Source organism: Montipora capricornis, chromosome 1 (genome assembly GCF_036669925.1).
Source record: "Montipora capricornis isolate CH-2021 chromosome 1, ASM3666992v2, whole genome shotgun sequence".
In the NCBI taxonomy this organism is placed as follows: Eukaryota; Metazoa; Cnidaria; class Anthozoa; order Scleractinia; family Acroporidae; genus Montipora; species Montipora capricornis.
In genome coordinates, this window is record NC_090883.1 from 35,754,977 (window position 1) to 35,767,476 (window position 12,500).

At 41.0% G+C, this 12,500-nt stretch overlaps 1 protein-coding gene across 1 annotated transcript in view; it reads left to right on the forward strand.

Annotated features, from left to right (window-relative positions):
* The window catches only part of LOC138040484 (endothelin-converting enzyme 1-like), a 28,551-nt gene that overhangs the window by 11,153 nt on the left and 4,898 nt on the right, over positions 1 to 12,500 (forward strand). Inside the window, exons 5-11 of the mRNA XM_068886209.1 lie at positions 1 to 29; positions 1,849 to 1,977; positions 3,030 to 3,166; positions 7,246 to 7,474; positions 7,837 to 7,935; positions 9,998 to 10,075; positions 11,842 to 11,942. The exon at positions 1 to 29 is cut by the window's left edge and continues 85 nt beyond it. Coding sequence (XP_068742310.1) covers positions 1 to 29; positions 1,849 to 1,977; positions 3,030 to 3,166; positions 7,246 to 7,474; positions 7,837 to 7,935; positions 9,998 to 10,075; positions 11,842 to 11,942 — 802 coding nt within the window. The remainder of the gene's footprint in view (positions 30 to 1,848; positions 1,978 to 3,029; positions 3,167 to 7,245; positions 7,475 to 7,836; positions 7,936 to 9,997; positions 10,076 to 11,841; positions 11,943 to 12,500) is intronic.

Below are 12,500 nucleotides of genomic sequence, written 5' to 3' on the forward strand. Positions count from 1 at the left end.
TCTTCGATCTTGAGAGTACACTGGCAACGGTAAATGCAATGTGTTAAAAAAGCTGAATAATAGTCAGTGGTTTTTCGAGTAGGGAAATTGGTGCTAGTAGTTGGATCTTTAAGGGGTACTTTGGAACAATTAAGCCTGCTCTTAAAGGAGAACTGAAGGCTAGAAGATGAATTTTTTTTGTGTCTTATTACTGTCGAAACATAACGTCTATTACCTAAAAGAAAACAAGAAAAATCCCTTTTTATCTTGAAAGGCCTTGTATTTGCCGAGAACAACTTTTTGGTTTACTTCTCCGACGCCGGGGTTGCCACTGAAATCCCCCGAAAAAAGAAAACATAGCTTACTCACTGGTTATAAATGGAATCGAGGGAGTGTCGCATCGACCGCTGTGGCCAAGATGCCTTCAAAACAGGAGGGTTCGAAATAATCCGAACATATGTGACAGTGCTGGATATTTTGCAAGTTTTTCCTTCTAAATTCGGATGATCCATTCTTTGAGAAGGACTTCATTTTAAACAGGGAAACGATGAAAACGTCACGCTTAGCGCCCAAGCCTGCTATAGTACAGGCAAAATGGCGGACTTCCATCGAGCGATCAATACGGATCTTTCTGGCCTCATAAAGACGTCAAAATGTAAGGAGCCCCTCAAATACTCGAATATTTCCTTTAACTAAGTCAGGCACTACAAATTTGGCGAAGGAAAATGTATTCCATTTTTATCTTTAATTCTCCTTTAACTAATCCAGACTAGGATTAGCAGAATTACAAGAAGAAACGTTTTAAAAAGCCACATATTGCTAATGCTGAGGCAATCTGAAAACCAATGGGAATGGTGTGAGCACGACTTTTCCGTGCCCAACAAATCCCAACAAAATGCACGACCATAATTTTTTCTATTCGGAGTGAGTTGTATTCTTACTGCTACCTGGAGAAGCTGAGGTTATGCAGAAACCTCTCCCTTTCATTCACAAAACGGAAGAAGTCCCAATACAACAGGTAAACCCAGTATTCAGCCATATGCTCGGACTGATTCAGACAAATTGCAAGTCCATTTTATTTCTCACACAAAGAAGAACATGCAAGAAGTTCATTCGCTCCCAGTGACTCTCCCTTTCCAAGAGGCTTAGCGGGTAATGCACCTATCAATGTAAACCCCGTGGGGGGGGGGGGGGGGGAACAGTAGTGCGGGCAAGGGGTGGGGATTTGACCAAGGAGCAAAAATTCTGGTCAATTTCCCAAAGGTGGGGCAGCATACGTTCATCAAAATGTAGTTAGAAATCCCCACCCAGGGGCAAAATACCAATTAAAAGACAAGCTATGCACATACCTTTAATAACTTTAATGACTTAAACTTGGTATGAATCTCGCAAACATGATTTATCAACCTATCTCCCTTATGAGACAACATGATGTGTCATGTACATTCACTTCAAAGTAGGAACGTTCTAAAAACATTTTTTAATAGACTAGATGGCCTATGAAGTAGCAGATAAACATCGATAAAAAAACTCACTTTCTTCGAAACCCACGCCATTCCAAAGCCAATAAAGACGATGCCAGGTAACCACGCTTTATCTTGGTCCCAGTCTCTCTGTCGAAAAAAATTAAATGTTCCAACCCACGAGCAAAGGTACTCGATCAAACCTCCCACGGAGGAGATGGATTTCGCCGTCAAATCCCCACCCCTTGCCCGCACTCCCCCCCCCCCCCCCCACGGGGTTTACCTTGCTCAGTGGAGGGGTATTCGATCTAGTAATCGGTGGGACACAAGTTTCGTTCCCTTTGAAAGCAGGGCGTAAATGTGAGTGAATCTACACTTCAAACATATGTCTTTTCATCGCCTACAGCTCGATGAAGACGCTGAAGCTGCTTCAATTATTGAAACTCTGAGGAAAGAGCTGCCAAGTGACACCGCAGCTTATAATTTTGACTTGCGGACAACGCTAGAGGAGATTTCGTCTGGGTCACAGTTGAAGGTAAATTCGCAAAATATACAGCCTGCGTAAAAGGCGCGCGCCAAAGAATTAAAACAATGCTCGTAAGACGGAGGTTACGCGCAAGGGGAAATATTAGGCTTTTGTACGTCTCGGCGACGCGTGCGTCTCCACTCCACACGAGCCTCCTGCCATAGGTCAATAACATTCAGAAATTCAAGCTTTTTTTGTGCATGTTAAGCTTTATTAACTGAAAGTACAAGGAATAAAAAAAAAACTTTGAGTTCTGATTGTATAGATAATCCAGTATGAGTATAATCCATTTTGTCCTTTATTAACCCCTCAACCGCGTTTTTTGCTTGCATCTAACTGACGGACTTCGATAGTCCTAGATCCGGCCTCCGTAATTACGCATTGAATAATAATAAGAAGAAGAATAATTAAACTTGGATGAGTGGCTGGGAAAGTTGGACGAAAACATCAGTACTTCATGACCCCCAAAAAACTACGTTTAAATACTAGGAACAGCATGGATTTTGAGAAAAGTATTAGATTTCTACTGAGAGTAAGGAGATGAGCTCTAAGGGTCCTTTGGTCATGGATTATGACTCGCTCCCTTAGGAAGTATATCGGTATAAGACCAGCCATGCAGTGCACAAAGCAAATAATAATAATAATAATAATAGTAAGAAAAATATTAATATCCACTCCTAATACTTTAAATAATAATGATAATGATAATGATAATAATAATGATAATAATAATAATAATAATAGTAAGGAAAATATTAATATCCACTCCTAATACTTTAAATGATAATGATAATGATAATGATAATGATAATGATAATGATAATGATAATAATAATAATAATAATAATAATAATAATAATAATAATAATAATAGAAGACTTTTAGCTATAGCCTGGGCTATGGTTAACCTTGGAGAATTGTGTTAGATCTAAATAAACGGACAGAAAGAACAATCTTCTTCTCGTGTTTTGTTATTCTCCGGAACACTCTGAGGACAGGGGAATAGGGTGGAGTTTTGAAGAACTTTTGATATGAAGTCCATGCGTTCTTATTTCTTGCAGCTCAATAACCTTGTGGAGCTTGTAAATAGTGTCTTCCAAAGGCAAGGACTGAAGTTCAAGTCAGATGAGAAAATTTTGGCTTACCCTGCCTCATATTATACCCGCCTCGTCGATCTCTTGGAAAATAAGACGAAAACGTGAGTAACCATAAGCGTGTTGAAACGAAACGTGTCTAATTTGACTCCGAGGTGAACTATTTACGAAGTAAGACCTGTCAGCCAAGCAAAGTAGAATATGAAATTAAACATCGAAACATCTTGAAGATACAAATTCATTATTTTACGAGAGTTGCACTTAATAGCCAAGGTCAAAGAAACTTGTGGCCTTCGATCAAACCAGACCAAAACACTTGGAACTCTGTCCCACAGAATTTATGAACAAGGATTGTGAGACGGAGCGTACGGTTTATAGTCCTTATACGAGAAGACTTAAAAATCGCCAAAGGCATCACTTTCTCCTCAGTTATTTATAAAGACCCTGAGTGCTGGTCCGGCAGGAGTTTGATCCCTCGACCTCCCGCGATGGTCAGCAAACTGGACCAACCGATCGGCGGAACCTGAAGTGAGGAACCCAAAAAGCGACAGGAAATAGTCGTAAATTGGACGTTTTGACTTCCCGAATGAATCTTAGTGTTAATGGTTAATTTAAACCTAATCTAAACCTCATCATCAATTTAGCGCCGGTAGACGCCAGGCATATATATAAAAAAAGAATTTCAGAAAGCCAGCGACTTGTAAAAGTTAAATAGTGGTATATTTGAAGGTAAAATTGCATTAAGGCCAGGATTTTAGCTTCCACACAAGATAGGAACGTAGCGTTAACTGAGCTTCTTTAGTTTCTATTGGTATTTCTGAAGCTCAATCTACAAACCGAAATAGCGACATTTGAAATGCTGTTTTCTTTTCTGCTACCTTACCTTTGAACCTTGCCCTTTTAGGGAAACGAAGCAACAGGTCGGTCTTGTCGTCCTTGTCTTATAACAAGTAAGCAAATGCTGCAAAACACTGAGTGAATTTTGCATAAATGAGAAATAAGCATCCGTTAGGCCTTGTTTGAATCTAGATACGTTACCATGGTAACAACCTACATAGCACATTGACTGTCAAAAATATAAACCTTCGTGGTAGCACTTATCAGTGACCAAGTTTGAGCTTCTAGGCAAAAAAACCGCATAAATATGGCAGAAATGGAAGTGTAAGTGCTTAAAAACTGTGTTCAGTCACGTTAAGAGTGAGACGAAATATTTAAGCCCAGGAAATTGATTTAATAGTAATTGCGATTATTGTCAACTAAAGAACAGTGCTGATGGCAGTTGCCATTTCATTTAACGTCGATTACGTCAGCTAAGGCTTGCGTCATTGGGGGTCCGCGAAGCGCTCCGTTCCCACTCCTCCCTCCTTCCGTCAGTGCTTTCTAGTATTAATGCCGGTCTCACACAGATGAAAGGAAAGTCGAAAACATTTGTCTCGTTCTTTGGGAATCCAACTTGGGACCCCAATTTTCGAGAGGCACTCACTAACAAACCAAGCTAACCTTTTTCTACTTGATTAAAAATGGTTCGCCTTAGCTTCACGGAAATTGCTGACCAGGCGAATGTGGTCCTGAGAAGAAGAACTATTGTTTGTGATTAACGTTTGATCAATTTGAGCGAAAGTCATCTTCAAAGTCAAGTATTTTTATCGATTTCTACAACTCTTTCATTCTTATGTCCTTTCACGGGAACACATGAGCCTAACAAATTAACCTGCTCCCCACTGAGTGGCCTCATAGCTCAGTTCATTCTCGTCCCAGGAGCCCTCCGTTTCTTTTGGTCACGTGGTCGGCGAAACGAAGGGCTCTGGTTGCAGCCAATAAGCAATTATTGGATGAGGGTGAGCATGATAGCGAGAATTATCAAGGCCGAGGTTTGTGTTATCTGCCGAAGCCGAAGGCTGAGGCGGATAACACAAACCGAGGCCTTGATAATTTCGCTATCATGCGAAAACTGAATCCAATAATTGCTTTATTATACAATTATAAATGTAGAAGCGTTGAGACATTTCACAGAACAACAACAAAGTAAGCCACGCAATGACACGTTTCAGTGTAAACATCTTTATTAATGACAGCCGTGAATTACATGTAAAGCGGAATTCAAAAGGTTTACAGAAAGGATTTAAGCCTAAAACATCTGAAAACGTTTCAGGAAAAACTGAATCGAACTGAAACTTTTGAACAAAATTCTAAAGTTAAGTTGTACGGTCTTATGAAAAATGTTCCCGATATCGAGATGTAAACAAAACTTCATTGTCTGCAAAAACGCGTCATACCTACATGCATAAATGCCAGTGTCTGTAAATGTGACGCGATGACACAGCGCCATCCATAATTAGCGGGGTGCTTTTAGCCAATCAAAATTGAGATAGCATCAGCATTGTAGAATAATACCGAGTGTCCGTAAATCTCGGACATCTGGCGGGGCATGCGCACTTCTTTCAAGTTTCAATAATCGTGAGTGAGGGGAGAGATGTTTCCTCAGTGGATCATTTCGAAGAAGCGTTTAAATTGGGCTTTGATTGCGCTTGTCGGTTGCCAAACAACAAAACAGAATGGTTACGATCGAGAATGATCTCGTTGCAGGCGATGCAATAGGGAACCGTTAAGCAACGACAGCGGCGACGGCAACGACAACGTCAAAATGTGCATATTTAGGAAATCCGCCTTACCTCTAAATCCTTTGTAAAAACTTTGATGTGTTCATATGGGAGGGCGGGCTGGCTCGGTCACCGAAATTTCGGTTTTTCCAACCGGGATCTCGGTAAGGGGAGAAAATTTTGCCACATGAACACTTGATCCCGGTTACCGGGAGGAAAATAATACAATGCATTTTCGTGATAGAACGGACATTACCGAGCTTTTAGTTCTCTTTTCTTCGATAATGAAGCTTGGAATAGTCTTATTTGATAGTTAACGTAAAGTCAAAAGAAATTTAAGGTTGTTTAAACAAAGAAAATCGAGAAATTCTCCCCTGGCTTGTTCGTTAGATTTCACGCCTGAATGGTCGCGTCACCACTTTTTCAACTTTTTCATCTGGGAAAGCGGGCTGAAAGTCACCATATGAACAGACACCAATTTCATCTCGGTAACCGAGCCAGCCCGGTCAACCGGGCTCATATGAAGAGGCCCTTAGTGGACAAAAACAACAGCTTTGCACGCCCTACGCGTGCTTTTTTCATTTTTGTCCATTTCTTTACCGTCGTCTGCAAAACAAAAACGTGAAAGAGCCAAATTTGAGGTTTTTGTCAAGGGCGTCAGCGCTCGGACAAATTTTATTTTCTTCCCTAAATAGGACGTTTGCATAATGACGCCATTTGACTACAAGTACCAAATCATTCAGGTTTTGCTTGTCTCATGCTAATTAGAGCTATTGTTAATTTTCCCCGCTGGGAATACAAAACTGATTTAAATAAGAAAAGAAAGACAAACTGAATCCTGGTAGTTGTAGTCAAATGACGCTATCGAGAAAATTTGCTTATATTAAGCGCCGTTCCGACCAGTGTCATTCTTGAGGAACTACCACATTCTTGTCTTACTAAAAGGGTTGAAATAGTCACGAAGTGTTTACAATAACGCGAATTTATATTTTGAAATGACGTTCTCGTTGCCGTCGCCGTCGTCGTTGCTTAAGTTCCCTATCGATTTCGTGGTCATATTTCAGAACTTGTATTTAATCTTTTGAAAAGCGCACCAACAAGGGCTTGCCGCGTCCCATTTCCTGCCACACGGGACGGAAGGAATGCGTAGCAGATAGGACGCAGCTATTTACAACCTCTAATTTCATTGAATCCCTTCAAGACGTAGCTCTATTGTTTTTAGAGTCAGGGTTCATTGTTTCTTTTGTATGGTTCTTTGTGTATATTGTTTTCTGAACCAATTTCGGGAGCCGTTAACGTTGTTATAGCTGCCTACTGACCCCGACCAGAGCATTTCGTCTCGCTGACCACGTGACCAAAAGAAACGGAGGGCTCTGATGACGAGAATGAGCTCAGTTGGTAGAGCATCACAGAGGTCATGGGTTCGAATCCAGTTGAAGCAACCTGACTGTTTCAGGTTTTCTACAAAATTGTCGAGATAAGTGCGAAGATCACTTCTCTCTTTTGTCTATAACCCGCATTTTTAAATATATAGATCTATTTCATTTAGCCTTGACTTAATTGAGTTTATTGATTACATTTAGTGACCCAAAAACCGTGGTAAACTACATCATTTGGACCTTGATCAACCGGTTTATGCGGGTGCTGCCTCAGGATTATCGAGATGCCTACAGTGATTTCGTTTTTACAGTACAGGGGAACCAAACTCGTGAACGCTGGATCGCTTGCATTAGTGGAATGCAAGATTTATTCGGAATGCCCCTGGGATTGTTGTTTGTGGACGCAGCGTTTGACGAAGGAAGTAAAGCTGCGGTAAGAGGAATAAATGAAGTCATTTTGCAAACTCAATCAATCACTTCATAGTACAACTGTATATCCCGTCCTTGGACAGCGTACTTAATCAATTTTGTACCTTATTCCCCACTTTATTGAGCCGGCAACTCTAAGTCAACGCTTGGGATCTTATGTGGCATTTCGCAGCGCCTTCCGATGCGCAAAGCAAGCGGTAAGCCTGTGGCAAGTTTTACCCCAGGTAGACCAATGTTGGGCTACCTGTGATTAAGAATGAAAGCGGTGCACATGGGCATCCTGCGACTCGCATGTCTTATCCATCTGCAGTATCGTTTGATTGTGATGATATTACTGATTTGCTTCATTCACTCAATTTATTTTAGGTAACAAAAATGACTCGGTTGATGAAACAAGAGTTTATCAAGAACCTTGATTCACTGGAATGGATGTCATATGAAACGAAAGCGAAGGCAAAAGAAAAGGTTTGACAGCTTAATAGACTTTATTCACGATAGCCGCCATGTTGGATTTGCTATCATCATGCAAATTAGCTACACACTTCTGAGGGGGCAAACAACACAAGTTCGAGAGGTTATAACGAACATCTTAGCCACACAGATGATTTCTTTCACGTTCATTGAATGTTAATCACCTAAGTAGTAAAATAGAATTCTTACACAAGTTACTTCGATTTTTTTTTACTGAAAAATTAGCAGATAACGAAGCAGAAAGTCAAAATGTCGGAGGCAATCAAAAGATATAAAATTATTATAAAAGGTACTTAATTCGAAATTCTAAAATGTAATTTTAGCAATGTTAATTCAATATTTCGACGAAACGATTTTCCGCAATTTGCCTTTATTCCAATGTTTGCCCCCCAGGATAACACATGGCTAATTTGCATGACAATTTGAAAACCAGCATGGCGGCTATCGTGAGTAAGGGCTATTAATCAAGTGATCATGGGGCCGGGTCAGTTTTTCGGGACTAGTTGTCGCCCGTAGTTTCTCAGGCCAATGGGGTTAGTGCCGTAGGAAACTGGTGGTGGAGTTTAAGGCACGGAAATGTGATGCTATCCACTGATTTAATAAAAGTAAAGTCACTACCAAAGGGAAACGAAAGAAGATGACGTTTTGAGCGTTAGCCTTCCGCACGGGCGAATGAAGGGTTTTAAGTTTTATGGGGTTTCTCGATCGCATATTGGAACAACGCAACGGGTAGGAAACAACAAGGAGAAATTAAATAAGGAAAAGCGTGCATTGATAATACGGATACGAAAGCTGTAAATTTTTTCGGCTATGGCTCATAGCGGAGAGGGGACAAAGAAAGTCCAGAATAAAAGTCTTTCTTCGCTATTTGCAACCACTGTCCCTGCAGAATCAATGAACGCTTCTACTTTAATTCTTGAATTTGTTTCTCTTTTTGTTCACGTTAATATGCTGCCACCAAAAGCATTGCTGCAATATACGATATAAGAAGCCCCTAACTCAATCCCTTAACTCGCTCTCCTTATGAACACTTTTGCATTTTTGAGATAAAACGGACTGCATCTTATTTTTACTTCTATAATTAAATTCGGAATAATCTCCTTTAATAGTTAACGCAAAGTTAGACGGATTTTGACGTTGCTAGAATCACTAAAAGTGCAAAGTTTCTCTCCTGGCTTGTTAGATTTCTTGGTAACTAGGCTAAAATTTCTCCTATCAACCAAAGTCATGGAATTTCAACCAGGTAACCGAGCCAGCACGGGATCATACGAAGAGGCCCTTGGTCGACACCGTACCAAATCTTTGTATTGTACGAGCCAAGTTAGCTCAGCCGCAAGCCTGGATGGAAGCGAAGCGTACTTTTAGCTTGGTGGTGATTAGAGACTACCCATACATTTCTTTAAACTTGCGCTACCTTGAAACAAACTTGTGCAACAGTCCCTAAAGCCAGAGTTTTCTTCGTCGAATCCAGTATGCCGGTTGCATAATTGATTAATGAAAGGCGACATAACCTGAAGGAAATCGCTTAGTCGTGGTTGCAAACTTACCTGCCCCACCGTGATGCAGTGAGATCCTAACTATTGCCCAGAGGATCTGGGAATGACGATGATCTTAAGCCCTGGCCAAACGCTCACAACATTTCAACGCAACATCTTGCAACATTGCGGCATGACGTTGCGACATGTGCTGCATGGGGTGGCCAAACGCACGCAACATTTTCATCATTTTCAACGCAACATGTCAATGTTTATGTGCCCCAGGCCCCTGGCGCGCAAGAAGTTGACCTAACGCGCATGCCTTAGCGCAACAATGTCGCGTGAACGTGACCAAACGAGTACAACATCATGTAACATCCAAAATGTTGCACGAAAAATTTGACCGTTTTCAAATTTGATCCAACATCATCCAACGTGTGGCAATATATCGCAACAGGGTGGCCAAACGTATTCAACATGTTGCGCCCAGCAATGTTGCAAGATGTTGCGTTGAAATGATGCGAGCGTTTGGCCAGGCCTTTAGTCTATGATAATGATGATGAGCTATAATTTTATTACAGGCGCTTGCCATCCAAGAAGACATCGGATATCCAGATTATATCAAGAACTCGAAAGAATTAGCTTCTCATTTCACATCCGTGAGTTTTAATCAGATGTACATGTAGTGACATTCCTTTCTCTTGAAGTGGTGTGTTTTATTATTGAGGCCGACTCCTTTCGTAACACTCCGTTAGCCACTATTTTCTCCTTCGTGTACGAACGGATTCATTATAACAAATGCTAAGAATTGAGCGAATGGGAAAATGATGTAAACATATCATATAAACGAAATGTTGACAATTGAACCCATTGGGAACTCGGAAAAATCCGAGACCCAGATGGGATTCGAACATCTGGGGTCTGATTTTTCCGAGTTCCGAATGAGTTCAATTGCCAACATTTTATTTAACATGTGTACATCATTCTCACATTTGCTCATTTAGGTGGTTGGTTGGCTGCATCTCAGATATGCTTTAAGGTGACTGCGCGATGCAGTTATGAGCTATACTGTCAGTTGTTATTTTACCTTGTAACTGCGCGATGCAGTTTGAGTCAAAGACCCAAATTTCACCCTTGCTCCAGTAGCTCAGTGGTTAGAGCATCTGACTTCATCACTGAAGGTCGTGGGTTCAAATTCCACCTAGGGCTTGGATTGTTCCAAAAAAATTGAGAGTTCAAAAATGAGGCGGAAGACCATTGCTTGAGAACTTGCAACACGTGAATTCTCATTCGCTACCTTTTTATGGATGTGACATTGAGTGACATTCAGAGAAATGGCTGACAAGGGACTGGGAAGATTGTCCAGACCTGGGGCGGCGGAGCCTCCCTACAACTTAAGCAACGACAACAGCGACGGCAACGAGAAGCTCACCAATTTTCATAGCTTTGCACACAATATCTTTGCACGCCTTGCACGAGCGTTTTTCACTTTAGTTTTTCACTTTTAGTCACTTTAGTTCATTTCGTCTGCAAAACAACGCGAAATAGCCAAATTTGAGGTTTTATGAAGAACGTCAGCACTTGTGGATCAAATTAAGCACCGTTCCGACCAGTGTTACTAGGGAATTTAAGAAACGACGACGGCTACGACTACGACAACGCCACAAAGCAATAATATCATTGGTTAAAAGAGCATAAATAATCGTGCTGCACGTGCAGCACGGATTTTAGCAAGTATCTTAGCAGTCCTCTGCATAACGACGACGTGAAATCACCAAATTTGAAGGTTTGACGACAACGTGAGCATGCAACAGAGAATCTTTCATTCTCTATTTTAACTCTGAAAACGCTCGTACCAATTCATTTTTAGGATACTTCGCCCACATTGTAGGACGTGAAAGAGACTGAATAATCGCGAAAGACTTATGATAAAGGAGAGTTATATTTTGAGGTGACGTTTTCGTCGACCGTCACCGTTGTAGATCTTAAATTCCCTACTTTTAAGGAACTACCGGCGCACTCTTGTCATATTAAAAAGGTTGACATAGTCGCGAAGTGATTACAATAACGCAAATTTATATTCTAAGATGACGTTCACGTTGCCGTCGCCGTCGTCGTTGCTTAAGTTCCCTAGTTCCCTAAATGTGCTGAGTTTACATTTTATGTGGTGAGGTTCTTTTATGACGTCGAGTTTCACCCTCAACACATCGAGATGGAAACACAACTCGTAACCAGCAAACCTCGTCACATAATGACAAAACTTCACCACATCATAATGTTGCCACAGTACACTATACCAAAACTCCAAAACATCAAGACAAAACTTCAAAACCAAAAGAACAAAGATTAGATAAGAAAGTTATGGCTTTTCATAGATGAAGTCACATTTTACTTATCCTTTACTTTCCTTGTTTTTGTTTTCTAGCTGACGGTTGGTGATACACTCTTTGACAATTTCGTGAGTTCTTTGACGTTTTACGCGGATTTCTCGCACGGATCACTGAAGAAACCAGTAGACAAAGATCAGTAAGCAAGATACGTTTTCTTCTTTCTCTCTTTCGCTTGCATTCAGTTCTCCGGCTTTCCTTTTGCTCTGTCTGTACCATGTTAAAAGGGCTCAGATTTGGTATGCACTGGCTCATAATAATGGCATGTATTTGAACTGGCTTTGCACTAAGATACAAGGTAGAAGTATATTGGGTTTCAGGGTCCCACGACAACGGCTATGAGAACGCTACCGAACACTGATAGGTCGAATGAGCAAAACAAAAGCTCTGAGCGCCCTACACGTGCGTTTTACACTTGTGTGCATTTCATTCCCGTCCTCACCCCATAACAACGACGTGAATAGGCCTTTTGCAACAAACGCTCTCATGGTAGTACAAAATCCGCCATACTGGAGGGCAAGCTCATTATTATTCCACCACTGGGACATTAAAACAAAGGCAACTCAAGCTTGACTGGTTCAGGTCTCTTTGTTTTATTGTCCCAGTGGGGGAATAATAATGAGCTTGCCCTCCAGCATGGCGGATTTTGTACCATGTGATCGTTTGTTGCAAAAGGCCTATTGGCCAAATTTAATGT